This window comes from Choloepus didactylus, chromosome 5 (genome assembly GCF_015220235.1).
Source record: "Choloepus didactylus isolate mChoDid1 chromosome 5, mChoDid1.pri, whole genome shotgun sequence".
Taxonomy (NCBI): domain Eukaryota; kingdom Metazoa; phylum Chordata; class Mammalia; order Pilosa; family Megalonychidae; genus Choloepus; species Choloepus didactylus.
The window spans coordinates 40177155-40194757 of NC_051311.1; the positions used below are offsets into that span (position 1 = coordinate 40177155).

Genomic DNA, 17603 nt, shown 5'->3' on the forward strand with positions numbered 1-17603 from the left:
TAGACACTAAAAAGAAATATGTATATACTGAGTCAATAGTCATAGTCATTTGTTAAATCTTAATCAGTTACATCTCCTCGCTCTCGTTTGATAATTCTTTCCATTTTCAGGGATATCTGGGCTCTGACCATTTTAATTTCTTCATGCTGGAAAGGGGTGTTGACTTTATGTGGTAGATGAATGAAACTGATTGATTATCTTGGAGAGACCTGTGGGATTCAGGGCTTATCTGGCATAGGCTCAATCTGGAGGCCTTAGGTTTCTGAAAAAAAAATAATTTTACTAAAAAAACATTTATAGATTCTTCCATAGAGCCCAGGGTACTCCTACAGTTTTCAGGAATACAGTTTATTGGGGTTTGGCATCCTTTGGTAGTCTGCAATATTTGGCTAAATTTCCATTAGAGTAACTTCCAGAATGACCTCTTGACTCTTATCTGAAATCTCTTACTTTATTTTGTTCCATATCTCTTCCCCCTTTTGGTCAAGAAGGCATTCTCCATCCCATGATGCCAGGGCCAGGCTGATCCCTGGGAGTCAGGTTCCATGTTGCCAGGGAGACTTACACATCAGGGAGTCATGTCGGGGAGGGTAGTAAGTTTGCTTGCAGAGCTGACTTAAAGAGAGGGGCCACATCTGAGTAACAAAAGAGGCTGTCTGGGGGTGACTCTTAGGAATAATTACAAGCAGGCCAAGCTTCACCATTGCAGAAAGGTTTCATAAAGGCAAGCTTCAATATCAAGGGCTTGGCTTATTAAATCTGGAGTCCCTAATGTTTGAGAAAGCATCAAGAATTCCCTAGGTTTGGAAGTTTAATAGTTCCACATTTTCCCCCAGTCCCTCAAGGGGACTTCGTAAATACTTTTTTATTTTCTGCCCAAAATACTCTGGAGAAATGAGTGTTTTTGATTCACTAAAATATAAATTAATTAGAACACATTTTAAAATATGAGGAAATGAAACAAAAACCAAGAGAAATGATGTAATGGATATTAAAAAAAGTACCTTAGCTCTTGCAGAGGTTCCAGAAATAAAACTTTTGTGTTTACTTTAAATTACTATATTTGCTCCAGAATTCTAACCCTTAAAGAGTACTATGTCGAAGGGTCCACATATTTTTTTGTTTTTGTGGTTTAATAGTCTTTTCCTTTGAAAGTAAAAAATGAATAAGACAGAATGAACCTCAGGTACAACTGCTTCTGAATCATACTAATCAACATGTAGTCAGTTGGAAAATTAGCTTCACACATTATGCACCCCAGAAGGAGAAATGAAGTGTTTCTGTGGCAGGAAAATGAAAGTAAATTTCAATTTCTAGCAGTAAAAGCAGATAGTTTGGTGGCCAAGGTGAAAACTATCAAAAAGAACGTACTCACCACATGAACAACCATACAATAAAGGGATGACTTAGAAGGATCAAGCAATATAGGAAAACCAGACACAGAATCAGTTATTAAATTCATTTAGTTTTCTGAAATCAACAGTTAATCACTATAACCCTTCTGTTTTTCTAGATCTGCCACACTAGAGAATTAAAGGGAGAAATGGTAGTTTGCATTTCCTCTGGTTGCTCTAACTTCTTCATCACAGTTAAGATTTATGTCCTCTTTCTAAAACTAAAGACTGTCTCATTCTTATCATTTTTGCTGGTGAAGTGTTTCAAAGGCTCCCATTTGATATGTTCAGTTGACAGTGCCCTGGACTGTAGGCTCTCCACACCTTAGGAAATTCAGACCATACGAAGTACTACTGAGAATGTGGAGCAACTGGAACTCCCCAAAATTCCTGGTGGTAATGTGTAATAGTACAGCCACTCTGGAAAATGGTTTGTGAATTTCTTCCAAAATTAAGCATACATTACTGAATAACTCAGCATCCCCGCTCCTGGATATCCACCCTAGAGTCACGAAAACATATGTTCATGCAAAAACCTGTACATGAACGTTTACAGCAGCTCTATTTGTAATTGCCAAAATATATCATTCCAGTTTGGTAATGCTGCCCTTTTGGAAAACACCAGAAATGGATTGGCTTTCAAAAAGGGGGTTTATTTGGTTACAAAGCTACAGTCTTAAGGCCATACAGTGTCGCCTTTGCGGCATTTTGTCCTGTCTTAGCTGCAGCTGCTCCAAAATGTCACTCTGTTTCTCTCTGGTCCTTCTCTCTCTCTCCATATCTCTCAGTCTCCATAACTCTCTCTCCATATCTCTGTCTCTTTATATACATGAGTATGACTCTCTCCTTATCTCTCTCTTTCTGTCTCTCTGTCTCCAGGTTTTTCAGTATGACTGTCGCTGGTCCCTCCTTGTCTCTCTCCCCCTTTCTTTCTGTGTCCCCTCTTTCTCTGTCCTCATCTCTTTCTGTCACCCTCTACCTTCCTCTCCACCTCTTTCTTTGTTTGGGAGGCCAGATTTGGGAAAAGCTGGGTCTCCTCGTCCTGAAGTCTTTTGGAGATCCCAAGACAGTCCAAGGATCTATCCAAATTAAGGTAGGCTGTAGCTTGAGAGTTTTGGACTCAATCTCTGAGATCTGCTCGAGTAGCCTGTTGCTGCTAAACTGAGGTTAGATGCCTCAACCTGCTCCTGCTCCTCCCTGCCGAAGGAGGCGCTGTGAGAATTGTGCGGCCGCTGCCTTCCAGGGAGATCCAGGTGTCGAATCCCAGGGTGCATCGCGTGTCCTCACGGAAACCGCAGGGATTTATGGTCACCCTGTGCAGGGCCTGAAATTCGGGGAGGAGCGGAGGCGGCGCACCCCCCAGGAAGTTTCCTGCGAGCCGAGCAGGGACTGTCGCTGGTAGGACCGCGAAGGCTATGGCCGATCGAGCTCGGGTAAGAGGGCTCCTCCGCTTTGGGGCCGGGGGCGTCCGCACCTCTGGCGGGGGTGGACGGGTAGGGCGGAGTCTGTACTCGCGTTAGGCTCCGCCTGTGGGGCGCGGGCTGTGGATGGTGCCAGTGGCCGCCGAACGTCCAGGGGCTCGTAGGTGGGGAAAACCTTAGAAAGCCGAGCCTGGGCTGTGGCCGACCGTGGAGCGCGGCCGAGCCTCGGCGAGGGACGCCCCGGGTGTGGCGGCGGACCGGCTAGTGGAGGAATGGAAATGGGTTTGGAGACTGGAAATGTGTTTTACTTTTCAACGGCGGATTTGCATTATAGAGTTACTGAATTCAGAACAAAATTATGGAAAGACTTAAGAATTTGAATGAATGAAATGATAGGTGGCAGTAGATTAAATGTCAGAGCGTTGCCGCTAACGTGGTAAAGTTTCTATTGGTTGTAAGAGAGGATGTACGATGGGAGGAATAGAGGAGGGAGGATACAAAGACCTAAGTAGTGTCTATATTGTTTATTTAGTATCTTGTTGAAGAATGGGATAATTGAGGTTTATAGGGAGTGGCCATGATTTTTCATTTCTTCATTGATATGTTTCTGTATTTTATAAAATTTTAATATTGAGCATTTTGCTGCTTATTATCAAATTAATGAGATCAGGAATAAAATAATACAATCTCAAGAAGACCATAATTTCCTAGGATTAAATCTACAAAAGATGTGCAACAGCTTTATGGAGGTAATGAAAAAGAAATGGGAGATAAGCCATGCCCATAGATGGGACAACTGAACATACTAATGATACTTTTCCTCCAAATTAATATGTAAATTCACTGGCATTTCATAAAAATCACCGTCAGTATTTTGAGAATTTAGATGAACAGATTTTGAAGTTCATTTGGAAAAAATAAAGGTCAAAAAAAAGAGTAACGTGATTCTGAAAAAAGAAAAAGGGGGAATTTCCCTACCATGTAACAAGACAGCATAAATCTAAAAAATTAATGCAGTGTCGTTTTGTGCAGGGGGTTTGTCTTTGAGTTCTGGGCTGGCCTGCAATTTGAGAGTGGAAACAGAACAGAGAACCCAGAAACAGACCTGAGGTCACAACGGACCTGTTATATAGCTGGCATTTCTAATTAATACGTAAAGAATGGATTACTCATAAATGCTGTTAGGACAATTGAGTTTCTACGTGGAAAAAAATTAAGGTAGATCACTGTTCCAGTTTGCTAAAGCTGCTGGAATGCAGTATATCTTAAATGGATTGGCTTTTATAATGGGGATTCATTAGTTCACAAATTTATAGTTCTAAGGTCATGAAAATGTCCAAATTAAGATATCAAGAGGAGATACCCTCTCTGAGGAAAGGCTGCTGGCATCCAGGGTTCCTCTGTCGTATGGGAAGGCACTTGTTGACATCTGCTGTTCTTTCTCTCCTGGGTTCTGGTTTCAGTGGCTCTCTCTGAGTGTCTGTGGGTCCTCTTTCTCTCCGAAAACGCTCTCTAGGCATTTCTGCTTTTTATCCTCTCTTAAAGGGCTCCAGTAGATGGATTAAGACCCACCATGAATGGGCTGGGTCACATTTCAGTTGAAATAATCTAACCAAAAGGTCCCACCCACAATAAGTCTGCCCCCACAGGGATGGATTAAAAGAACATGGCTTTTCTGGGGTACGTAACAGCTCCAAACCAGCACAATCACTAGGTATAACATTTAAAAATTACATTTTAGATTAATTAAAAATATAAACCTAAGAAAGCAAAACTTTGCCTTTTCTTTCTTTTTTTTTGTTCACAGTTTTATTTGAAATATATACTTTAAATATGATGGATTTTTTAGCTACTCAATAATGTTGTGTTTTGTTTTTTTTTTCATTATTTACCTATTCCATCATCTATGATTAGTTGGTCTTTTATTATTGCTTCCTTCCAGTCATACTAATCTTCTTTCCAATCTCCATATATTCCAAATAGGTACCTTTTTGTTTCTCAAATTCGTATGACCAATAATTCCTTCTTCACCTTTTCTGACAAATTATTTATTAATTTAATAACAGTTTTTTCACATACCATGTAATCCATCCTAAGTGTATATCACATAGTTATGTATTCACACATTCCCATTTCTTCTGAAAAGAGAGAAAGAAAAAAATCCCATACTCCTCCCTTATATCCCCCTATTGTTGACATTTAGCCTTGGTATAGTGTCTTTGTTGTAATTAAAGAATATTACAATATTACGTTAATTATAGACCTTAGTTATTAATTGCATTTTCCCATATACCACCCAATTAACATTTTGTAATAGTGACATACATTTGTTCTTGTTCTTGTTCTTGTAAAATCTTCCTTATATTTGTATAATTAATCACCGTCCTCATCCATTCTAGGTTTCACTAAGTTATACAGTCCCAGTTTTTATCCTCTAGCTTTCCTTCTGATGGCATATACAACTCTTATCTTCCTATTTCAGCCATACTCACACTCAGCTTTGTTAACTACACTTAAAATATTGTGTTACCATCATACAGGTATTGTACTATCCATTTCTGAACCTTTACAATCAACCTTAGTAAACATTCGGTACATCTTAAGCATCAATTGCCCAGTCTCTGCCCTCCGTCTCCTGATAACCTATGCTCTTGAACTTAACTTTCAGAGTTTGCTCATTATAGTTAGTTAATATTAGTGAGACCATAAGGTATTTGTCCTTTTGTTTCTGGCTTATTTTGCTCAACATAATGTACTCAGGGTTCATTCACGTCACTGCATGTGTCACGACTTCATTCCTTTCTGCTGCTACACAATGTTCCATTGTATGTATACACCACAGTTTGCCCCTCCACTCATCAGTCGATGGACACTTGGACCACCTCCATCCATTGGCAATTGTGAATAATGCTGCCATAAACATTGGTGTGCAAATGTCTATTCATATCCCTGCTTTCAGTTCTTCTCAGTTAATACCTAGTAATGGGATTGCTGGATCATATGGCAGTTCTATACTTAGCTTCCTGAGGAACCGCCACACTGCCCTCCAGAGCAGCTACACAATTCTACTTTCCCACCAACAGTGAATAGGTGTACCTCTTTCTGCACATCTTCTCCAGCACTTGTAATTTTCTATTGCTTTTTTTTTTTTAAGTTTTTTTCACACATTGTACAATCCATCCTAAGTGTACAATCAATGGCTCCTGGTATAATCACATAGTTGTGCATTCACACCATAATCTAATATGAGAACATTCCCATTTCTTCCGAAAAGAAAGAGGAAAAGTATCCCATACCCCTCCCTTATATCCCCCTATTATTAATATTTAGCTTTGGCATTGTGTCTTTGTTACAATTAACTAAAGAATATTACAATGTTACTGTTAACTATAGACCTTAGTTTGCATTAATTATATTTTTCCCGTATACTATCCCATTTTAATACCTTGTAATAGTGACATATATTTGTTGTAGTTCATGTAAAAACTTTCTTATATTTGAACAATTAGCCACCATCGTCATCCAGTCTAGGTGTTGCTAAGTTATACAGTCTCAGTTTTTATCCTCTAGCTTTCATTCTGGTGATATACATGCCCCTAGCCTTCCTCTTTGAACCATACTCCCACTCAGCTTTGCTCATTATACTTATTATATTGTGCTACCATCACACAGTATTGTGCTATCCATTTCTGAACCTTTATAACGAACTTTATTAAACATTCCATACTCCTTAACCATCAATAGCCCAATCTCTACCCTCTTTCTGATAACCCCTTTTCCTGATAACCTCTGCTCTCAAATTTATCTCTCAGAGTTTGCTCATTATAGTTAGTTCATATGTGAGACCATACAGTATTTGTCCTTTTGTTTCGGGCCTACTTTGCTCAACATAAATATCTTCAAGGCTCATCTACATTGTTGCATGCCTCATGACTTCATTCTGTCTTACAGCTGCATAATATTCCAACTGAGATGTGGATAAACAAACTACAGTTTGTTTATTCACATCTCAGTTGATGGACATTTGGGCTGTTTCCATCTATTGACAATCATGAATAATGACACAAATAGAGATTTGCACACCAATGTTTATGGAGGCATTATTCACAAAAAACTGCCTTTTAAAAGATAATGTGGGGAGGCGGGGCAAGATGGCAGACTGGTGAGCTGTATGTTTTAGTTACTCCTCCAGGAAAGTAGGTAGAAAGCCAGGAACTGCGTGGACTGGACACCACAGAGCAATCTGTCTTTGGGCATACTTCATACAACACTCATGAAAATGTCGAACTGCTGAGATCAGCGAAATCTGTAAGTTTTTGCGGCCAGGGGACCCGCGCCCCTCCCTGCCAGGCTCAGTCCTGTGGGAGGAGGGGCTGTCAGCTCCGGGAAGGAGAAGAGAGAACTGCAGTGGCAGCCCTTATCGGAAACTCATTCTACTGATGCAAACTCCAACAATAGATAGACTGAGACCAGACACCAGAGAATCTGAGAGCAGCCAGCCCAGCAGAGAGGAGACAGGCATAGAAAAAAAAACAACACGAAAAACTCCAAAATAAAAGCAGAGGATTTTTGGAGTTCTGGTGAACACAGAAAGGGGAAGGGTGGAGCTCAGGCCTTGAGGCGCATATGCAAATCCCGAAGAAAAGCTGATCTCTCTGCCCTGTGGACCTTTCCTTAATGGCCCTGGCTGCTTTGTCTGTTAGCATTTCAATAACCCATTAGATCGCTGAGGAGGGCCCTTTTTTTTTTTTTTTTTGTAACCCTTTTTTCTTTTTCTAAAACAATTACTCTAAGAAGCCCAATACAGAAAGCTTCAAAGAATTGCAATTTGGGAACGTCAAGTCAAGAGCAGAACTAAGAGAGCTCTGAGACAAAAGGCAATAATCCAGTGGCTGAGAAAATTCACTAAACACCACAACTTCCCAAGAAAAGGGGAATGTCCGCTCACAGCCACCATCCTGGTGGACAGGAAACACTCCTGCCCATCGCCAGCCCCATAGCCCAGAGCTGCCCCAGACAACCCAGTGTGACGGAAGTGCTTCACATAACAGGCACACACCACAAAACTGGGTGTGGACATTAGCCTTCCCTGCAACCTCAGCTGATTGTCCCAGAGTTGGGAAGGTGGAGCAGTGTGAATTAACAAAGCCCCATTCAGCCATCATTTGACCACACTGGGAGCCTCCCTACACAGCCCAGCAGCCCAGAACTGCCCTGGGGGGACGGCACTCACCTGTGACATAGCACAGTCATCCCTCAACAGAGGACCCGGGGTGCACAGCCTGGAAGAGGGGCCCACTTGCAAGTCTCAGGAGCCATACGCCAATACCAAGGACTTGTGGGTCAGTGGCAGAGACAAACTGTGGCAGGACTGAACTGAAGGATTAGACTATTGCAGCAGCTTTAAAACTCTAGGATCACCAGGGAGATTTGATTGTTAGGGCCACCCCCCCTCCCTGACTGCCCAGAAACACGCCCCACATACCGGGCAGGCAACACCAACTACACACGCAAGCTTGGTACACCAATTGGACCCCACAAGACTCACTCCCCCACTCACCAAAAAGGCTAAGCAGGGGAGAACTGGCTTGTGTAGAACAGGTGGCTTGTGGACGCCACCTGCTGGTTAGTTAGAGAAAGTGTACTCCACGAAGCTGTAGATCTGATAATTTAGAGATAAGGACTTCAATAGGTCTACAAACCCTAAAAGAACCCTATCAAGTTCAGCAAATGCCACGAGGCCAAAAACAACAGAAAATTATAAAGCATATGAAAAAAGCAGACGATATGGATAACCCAAGCCCAAGCACCCAAATCAAAATACCAGAAGAGACACAGTACCTAGAGCAGCTACTCAAAGAACTAAAGATGAACAATGAGACCATAGTACGGGATATAAAGGAAATCAAGAAGACTCTAGAAGAGCATAAAGAAGACATTACAAGACTAAATAAAAAAATGGATGATCTTATGGAAATTAAAGAAACTGTTGACCAAATTAGAAAGATTCTGGACACTCATAGTACAAGACTAGAGGAAGTTGAACAACGAATCAGTGACCTGGAAGATGACAGAATGGAAAATGAAAGGATAAAAGAAAGAATGGGGAAAAAAATTGAAAAAATCGAAATGGACCTCAGGGATATGATAGATAATATGAAACGTCCAAATATAAGACTCATTGGTGTCCCAGAAGGGGAAGAAAAAGGTAAAGGTCTAGGAAGAGTATTCAAAGAAATTGTTGGGGAAAACTTCCCAAATCTTCTAAACAACATAAATACACAAATCATAAATGCTCAGCGAACTCCAAATAGAATAAATCCAAATAAACCCACTCCGAGACATATACTGATCACACTGTCAAACACAGAAGAGAAGGAGCAAGTTCTGAAAGCAGCAAGAGAAAAGCAATTCACCACATACAAAGGAAACAGCATAAGACTAAGTAGTGACTACTCAGCAGCCACCATGGAGGCAAGAAGGCAGTGGCACGATATATTTAAAATTCTGAGTGAGAAAAATTTCCAGCCAAGAATACTTTATCCAGCAAAGCTCTCCTTCAAATTTGAGGGAGACCTTAAATTTTTCACAGACAAACAAATGCTGAGAGAATTTGCTAACAAGAGACCTGCCCTACTGGAGATACTAAAGGGAGCCCTACAGACAGAGAAACAAAGACAGGACAGACAGACTTGGAGAAAGGTTCAGTACTAAAGAGATTCGGTATGGGTACAATAAAGGATATTAATAGAGAGAGGGAAAAATATGGCAAACATAAACCAAAGGATAAGATGGCCGATTCAAGAAATGCCTTCACGGTTTTAACGTTGAATGTAAATGGATTAAACTCCTCAATTAAAAGATATAGATTCGCAGAATGGATCAAAAAAAATGAACCATCAATATGTTGCATACAAGAGACTCATCTTAGACACAGGGACACAAAGAAACTGAAAGTGAAAGGATGGAAAAAAATATTTCATGCAAGCTACAGCCAAAAGAAAGCAGGTGTAGCAATATTAATCTCAGATAAAATAGACTTCAAATGCAGGGATGTTTTGAGAGACAAAGAAGGCCACTACGTACTAATAAAAGGGGCAATTCAGCAAGAAGAAATAACAATCGTAAATGTCTATGCACCCAATCAAGGTGCCACAAAATACATGAGCGAAACACTGGCAAAACTAAAGGAAGCAATTGATGTTTCCACAATAATTGTGGGAGACTTCAACACATCACTCTCTCGTATAGATAGATCAACCAGACAGAAGACCAATAAGGAAATTGAAAACCTAAACAATCTGATAAATGAATTAGATTTAACAGTCATATACAGGACATTACATCCCAAATCACCAGGATACACATACTTTTCTAGTGCTCACGGAACTTTCTCCAGAATAGATCATATGCTGGGACATAAAACAAGCCTCAATAAATTTAAAAAGATTGAAATTATTCAAAGCACATTCTCTGACCACAATGGAATACAATTAGAAGTCAATAACCGTAGGCGGGGCAAGATGGCAGACTGGTGAGCTGTATGTTTTAGTTACTCCTCCAGGAAAGTAGGTAAAAAGCCAGGAACTGCGTGGACTGGACACCACAGAGCAATCTGTCTTTGGGCATACTTCATACAACACTCATGAAAACGTGGAACTCCTGAGATCAGCGAAATCTGTAAGTTTTTGCGGCCAGGGGACCCGCGCCCCTCCCTGCCAGGCTCAGTCCCGGGGGAGGAGGGGCTGTCAGCTCCAGGAAGGAGAAGGGAGAATTGCAGTGGCTGCTCTTACCGGAAACTCATTCTACTGATTCAAACTCCAACCATAGATAGACTGAGGCCAGACACCAGAGACTCTGAGAGCAGCCAGCCCAGCAGAGAGGAGACAGGCATAGAAAAAAAACAACACGAAAAACTCCAAAATAAAAGCAGAGGATTTTTGGAGTTCTGGTGAACACAGAAAGGGGAAGGGCGGAGATCAGGCCTTGAGGCGCATATGCAAATCCCGAAGCAAGGCTGATCTCTCTGCCCTGGGCACCTTTCCTTAATGGCCCTGGTTGCTTTGTCTATTAGCATTTCAATAACCCATTAGATCTCTGAGGAGGGCCGTTTTTTTTTTTTTTTTTTTTTTTTTTTTTTTTTTTTTAAATCCTTTTTGCTTTTTCTAAAACAATTACTCTAAGAAGCTCAATACAGAAAGCTTCAAAGAATTGAAATTTGGACACGTCAAGTCAAGAGCAGAACTAAGAGAGCTCTGAGACAAAAGGCAATAATCCAGTGGCTGAGAAAATTCACTAAACAACACAACTTCCCAAGAAAAGGGGGGTGTCCGCTCACAGCCACCATCCTGGTGGACAGGAAACACTCCTGCCCATCGCCAGCCCCATAGCCCAGAGCTGCCCCAGACAACCCAGTGTGACGGAAGTGCTTCAAATAACAGGCACACACCACAAAACTGGGCGTGGACATTAGCCTTCCCTGCAACCTCAGCTGAATGTCCCAGAGCTGGGAAGGGGGAGCAGTGTGAATTAACAGAGCCCCATTCAGCCATCATTTGAGCAGACTGGGAGCCTCCCAACACAGCCCAGCAGCCCAGAACTGCCCTGGGGGGACGGCACTCACCTGTGACATAGCACAGTCATCCCTCAACAGAGGACCCGGGGTGCACAGCCTGGAAGAGGGGCCCACTTGCAAGTCTCAGGAGCCATACGCCAATACCAAAGACTTGTGGGTCAGTGGCAGAGACAAACTGTGGCAGGACTGAACTGAAGGATTAGACTATTGCAGTAGCTTTAAAACTCTAGGATCATCAGGGAGATTTGATTGTTAGGGCCACCCCCCCTCCCCGACTGCCCAGAAACACGCCCCACATACAGGGCAGGCAACACCAACTACACACGCAAGCTTGGGACACCAATTGGGCCCCACAAGACTCACTCCCCCACTCACCAAAAAGGCTAAGCAGGGGAGATCTGGCTTGTGGAGAACAGGTGGCTCGTGGACGCCACCTGCTGGTTAGTTAGAGAAAGTGTACTCCACGAAGCTGTAGATCTGATAAATTAGAGATAAGGACTTCAACTGGTCTACAAACCCTAAAAGAACCCTATCAAGGTCAGCAAATGCCACGAGGCCAAAAACAACAGAAAATTATAAAGCATATGAAAAAACCAGACGATATGGATAACCCAAGCCCAAGCACCCAAATCAAAAGACCAGAAGAGACACACCTAGAGCAGCTACTCAAAGAACTAAAGATGAACAATGAGACCCTAGTATGGGATATGAAGGAAATCAAGAAGACCCTAGAAGAGCATAAAGAAGACATTGCAAGACTAAATAAAAAAATGGATGATCTTATGGAAATTAAAGAAACTGTTGACCAAATTAAAAAGATTCTGGACACTCATAGTACACGACTAGAGGAAGTTGAACAACGAATCAGTGACCTGGAAGATGACAGAATGGAAAATGAAAACATAAAAGAAAGAATGGGGAAAAAAATTGAAAAACTCGAAATGGACCTCAGGGATATGATAGATAATATGAAACGTCCGAATATAAGACTCATTGGTGTCCCAGAAGGGGAAGAAAAGGGTAAAGGTCTAGGAAGAGTATTCAAAGAAATTGTTGGGGAAAACTTCCCAAATCTTCTAAACAACATAAATACACAAATCATAAATGCTCAGCGAACTCCAAATAGAATAAATCCAAAAAAACCCACTCCGAGACATATACTGATCACACTGTCAAACATAGAAGAGAAGGAGCAAGTTCTGAAAGCAGCAAGAGAAAAGCAATTCACCACATACAAAGGAAACAGCATAAGACTAAGTAGTGACTACTCAGCAGCCACCATGGAGGCGAGAAGGCAGTGGCACGATATATTTAAAATTCTGAGTGAGAGGAATTTCCAGCCAAGAATACTTTATCCAGCAAAGCTCTCCTTCAAATTTGAGGGAGAGCTTAAATTTTTCACAGACAAAGAAATGCTGAGAGAATTTGCTAACAAGAGACCTGCCCTACTGGAGATACTAAAGGGAGCCCTACAGACAGAGAAACAAAGACAGGACAGAGAGACTTGGAGAAAGGTTCAGTACTAAAGAGATTCGGTATGGGTACAATAAAGGATATTAATAGAGAGAGGGAAAAATATGGCAAACATAATCCAAAGGATAAGATGGCCGATTCAAGAAATGCCTTCACGGTTTTAACGTTGAATGTAAATGGATTAAACTCCCCAATTAAAAGATATAGATTCGCAGAATGGATCAAAAAAAATGAACCATCAATATGTTGCATACAAGAGACTCATCTTAGACACAGGGACACAAAGAAACTGAAAGTGAAAGGATGGAAAAAAATATTTCATGCAAGCCACAGCCAAAAGAAAGCAGGTGTAGCAATATTAATCTCAGATAAAATAGACTTCAAATGCAGGGATGTTTTGAGAGACAAAGAAGGCCACTACATACTAATAAAAGGGGCAATTCAGCAAGAAGAAATAACAATCGTAAATGTCTATGCACCCAATCAAGGTGCCACAAAATACATGAGAGAAACATTGGCAAAACTAAAGGAAGCAATTGATGTTTCCACAATAAGTGTGGGAGACTTCAACACATCACTCTCTCCTATAGATAGATCAACCAGACAGAAGACCAATAAGGAAATTGAAAACCTAAACAATCTGATAAATGAATTAGATTTAACAGACATCTACAGGACATTACATCCCAAATCACCAGGATACACATACTTTTCTAGTGCTCACGGAACTTTCTCCAGAATAGATCATATGCTGGGACATAAAACAAGCCTCAGTAAATTTAAAAAGATTGAAATTATTCAAAGCACATTCTCTGACCACAATGGAATACAATTAGAAGTCAATAACCATCAGAGACTTAGAAAATTCACAAATACCTGGAGGTTAAACAACACACTCCTAAACAATCAGTGGGTTAAAGAAGAAATAGCAAGAGAAATTGCTAAATATATAGAGACGAATGAAAATGAGAACACAACATACCAAAACCTATGGGATGCAGCAAAAGCAGTGCTAAGGGGGAAATTTATAGCACTAAAACGCATATATTAAAAAGGAAGAAAGAGCCAAAATCAAAGAACAAATGGATCAACTGAAGAAGCTAGAAAATGAACAGCAAACCAATCCTAAACCAAGTAGAAGAAAAGAAATAACAAGGATTAAAGCAGAAATAAATGACATAGAGAACAAAAAAACAATAGAGAGGATAAATATCACCAAAAGTTGGTTCTTTGAGAAGATCAACAAGATTGACAAGCCCCTAGCTAGACTGACAAAATCAAAAAGAGAGAAGACCCATATAAACAAAATAATGAATGAAAAAGGTGACATAACTGCAGATCCTGAAGAAATTAAAAAAATTATAAGAGGATATTATGAACAACTGTATGGCAACAAACTGGATAATGTAGAAGAAATGGACAATTTCCTGGAAACATATGAACAACCTAGACTGACCAGAGAAGAAATAGAAGACCTCAACCAACCCATCACAAGCAAAGAGATCCAATCAGTCATCAAAAATCTTCCCACAAATAAATGCCCAGGGCCAGATGGCTTCACAGGGGAATTCTACCAAACTTTCCAGAAAGAACTGACACCAATCTTACTCAAACTCTTTCAAAACATTGAAGAAAATGGAACACTACCTAACTCATTTTATGAAGCTAACATCAATCTAATACCAAAACCAGGCAAAGATGCTACAAAAAAGGAAAACTACCGGCCAATCTCCCTAATGAATATAGATGCAAAAATCCTCAACAAAATACTTGCAAATCGAATCCAAAGACACATTAAAAAAATCATACACCATGACCAAGTGGGGTTCATTCCAGGCATGCAAGGATGGTTCAACATAAGAAAAACAATCAATGTATTACAACACATTAAAAACTCGAAAGGGAAAAATCAATTGATCATCTCAATAGATGCTGAAAAAGCATTTGACAAAATCCAACATCCCTTTTTGATAAAAACACTTCAAAAGGTAGGAATTGAAGGAAACTTCCTCAACATGATAAAGAGCATATATGAAAAACCCACAGCCAGCATAGTACTCAATGGTGAGAGACTGAAAGCCTTCCGTCTAAGATCAGGAACAAGACAAGGATGTCCGCTGTCACCACTGTTATTCAACATTGTGCTGGAAGTGCTAGCCAGGGCAATCCGGCAAGACAAAGAAATAAAAGGCATCCAAATTGGAAAAGAAGAAGTAAAACTGTCATTGTTTGCAGATGATATGATCTTATATCTAGAAAACCCTGAGAAATCAACGATACACCTACTAGAGCTAATAAACAAATTTAGCAAAGTAGCGGGATACAAGATTAATGCACATAAGTCAGTAATGTTTCTATATGCTAGAAATGAACAAACTGAAGAGACACTCAAGAAAAAGATACCATTTTCAATAGCAACTAAAAAAATCAAGTACCTAGGAATAAACTTAACCAAAGATGTAAAAGACCTATACAAAGAAAACTACATAACTCTACTAAAAGAAGTAGAAGGGGACCTTAAAAGATGGAAAAATATTCCATGTTCATGGATAGGAAGGCTAAATGTCATTAAGATGTCAATTCTACCCAAACTCATCTACAGATTCAATGCAATCCCAATCAAAATTCCAACAACCTACTTTGCAGACTTGGAAAAGCTAGTTATCAAATTTATTTGGAAAGGGAAGATGCCTCGAATTGCTAAAGACACTTTAAAAAAAGAAAAACGAAGTGGGAGGACTTACACTCCCTGACTTTGAAGCTTATTATAAAGCCACAGTTGCCAAAACAGCATGGTACTGGCACAAAGATAGACATATAGATCAATGGAATCGAATTGAGAATTCAGAGATAGACCCTCAGATCTATGGCCGACTGATCTTTGATAAGGCCCCCAAAGTCACCGAACTGAGCCATAATGGTCTTTTCAACAAATGGGGCTGGGAGAGTTGGATATCCATATCCAAAAGAATGAAAGAGGACCCCTACCTCACCCCCTACACAAAAATTAACTCAAAATGGACCAAAGATCTCAATATAAAAGAAAGTACCATTAAACTCCTAGAAGATAATGTAGGAAAACATCTTCAAGACCTTGTATTAGGAGGCCACTTCCTAGACTTTACACCCAAAGCACAAGCAACAAAAGAGAAAATAGATAAATGGGAACTCCTCAAGCTTAGAAGTTTCTGCACCTCAAAGGAATTTCTCAAAAAGGTAAAGAGGCAGCCAACTCAATGGGAAAAAATTTTTGGAAACCATGTATCTGACAAAAGACTGATATCTTGCATATACAAAGAAATCCTACAACTCAATGACAATAGTACAGACAGCCCAATTATAAAATGGGCAAAAGATATGAAAAGACAGTTCTCTGAAGAGGAAATACAAATGGCCAAGAAACACATGAAAAAATGTTCAGCTTCACTAGCTATTAGAGAGATGCAAATTAAGACCACAATGAGATACCATCTAACACCGGTTAGAATGGCTGCCATTAAACAAACAGGAAACTACAAATGCTGGAGGGGATGTGGAGAAACTGGAACTCTTATTCATTGTTGGTGGGACTGTATAATGGTTCAGCCACTCTGGAAGTCAGTCTGGCAGTTCCTTAGAAAACTAGAGATAGAGCTACCATTCGATCCAGCGATTGCACTTCTCGGGATATACCCGGAAGATCGGAAAGCAGTGACACGAACAGATATCTGCACGCCAATGTTCATAGCAGCATTATTCACAATTGCCAAGAGATGGAAACAACCCAAATGTCCATCAACAGATGAGTGGATAAATAAAATGTGGTATATACACACGATGGAATACTACGCGGCAGTAAGAAGGAACGATCTGGTGAAACATATGACAACATGAATGAACCTTGAAGACATAATGCTGAGCGAAATAAGCCAGGCACAAAAAGAGAAATATTATATGCTACCACTAATGTGAACTTTGAAAAATGTAAAACAAATGGTTTATAATGTAGAATGTAGGGGAACTAGCAGTAGAGAGCAATTAAGGAAGGGGGAACAATAATCCAAGAAGAACAGATAAGCTATTTAACGTTCTGGGGATGCCCAGAAATGACTATGGTCTGTTAATTTCTGATGGATGTAGTAGGAACAAGTTCACTGAAATGTTGCTATAGTATGTAACTTTCTTGGGGTAAAGTAGGAACATGTTGGAAGTTAAGCAGTTATCTTAGGTTAGTTGTCTTTTTCTTACTCCCTTGCTATGGTCTCTTTGAAATGTTCTTTTATTGTATGTTTGTTTTCTTTTTAACTTTTTTTTTCATACAGTTGATTTGAAAAAAGAAGGGAAAGTTAAAAAAAAAAAAAAAAGAAAAAAGACAAACAAGGAAAAAAAAAAAAAAAGATGTAGTGCCCCCTTGAGGAGCCTGTGGAGAATGCAGGGGTATTCGCCTACCCCACCTCCATGGTTGCTAACATGACCACAGACATAGGGGACTGGTGGTTTGATGGGTTGAGCCCTCTACCATAAGTTTTACCCTTGGGAAGACGGTTGCTGCAAGGAGAGGCTAGGCCTCCCTGTATTTGTGCCTAAGAGTCTCCTCCTGAATGCCTCTTTGTTGCTCAGATGTGGCCCTCTCTCTCTGGCTAAGCCAACTTGAAAGGTGAAATCACTGCCCTCCCCCCTACGTGGGATCAGACACCCAGGGAAGTGAATCTCCCTGGCAACGTGGAATATGACTCCCGGGGAGGAATGTAGACCCGGCAT

The 17603-nt window shown here is 40.5% G+C and overlaps 1 protein-coding gene across 3 annotated transcripts in view; it reads left to right on the plus strand.

Annotated features, from left to right (window-relative positions):
- LOC119533944 (zinc finger protein 786-like) overlaps positions 1-17603 on the plus strand; it is a 117908-nt gene that overhangs the window by 60593 nt on the left and 39712 nt on the right. For 2 of the 3 annotated variants that reach the window (XM_037835908.1, XM_037835909.1), the window contains exon 1: positions 2687-2827. The exons of the other annotated variant lie outside the window; for it this stretch is intronic. In XM_037835908.1, coding sequence (XP_037691836.1) covers positions 2810-2827 — 18 coding nt within the window. In that variant the 5' untranslated portion in view covers positions 2687-2809. Of the gene's footprint in view, positions 1-2686; positions 2828-17603 lie in introns of those variants that run through there. 3 annotated transcript variants of the gene reach the window in all.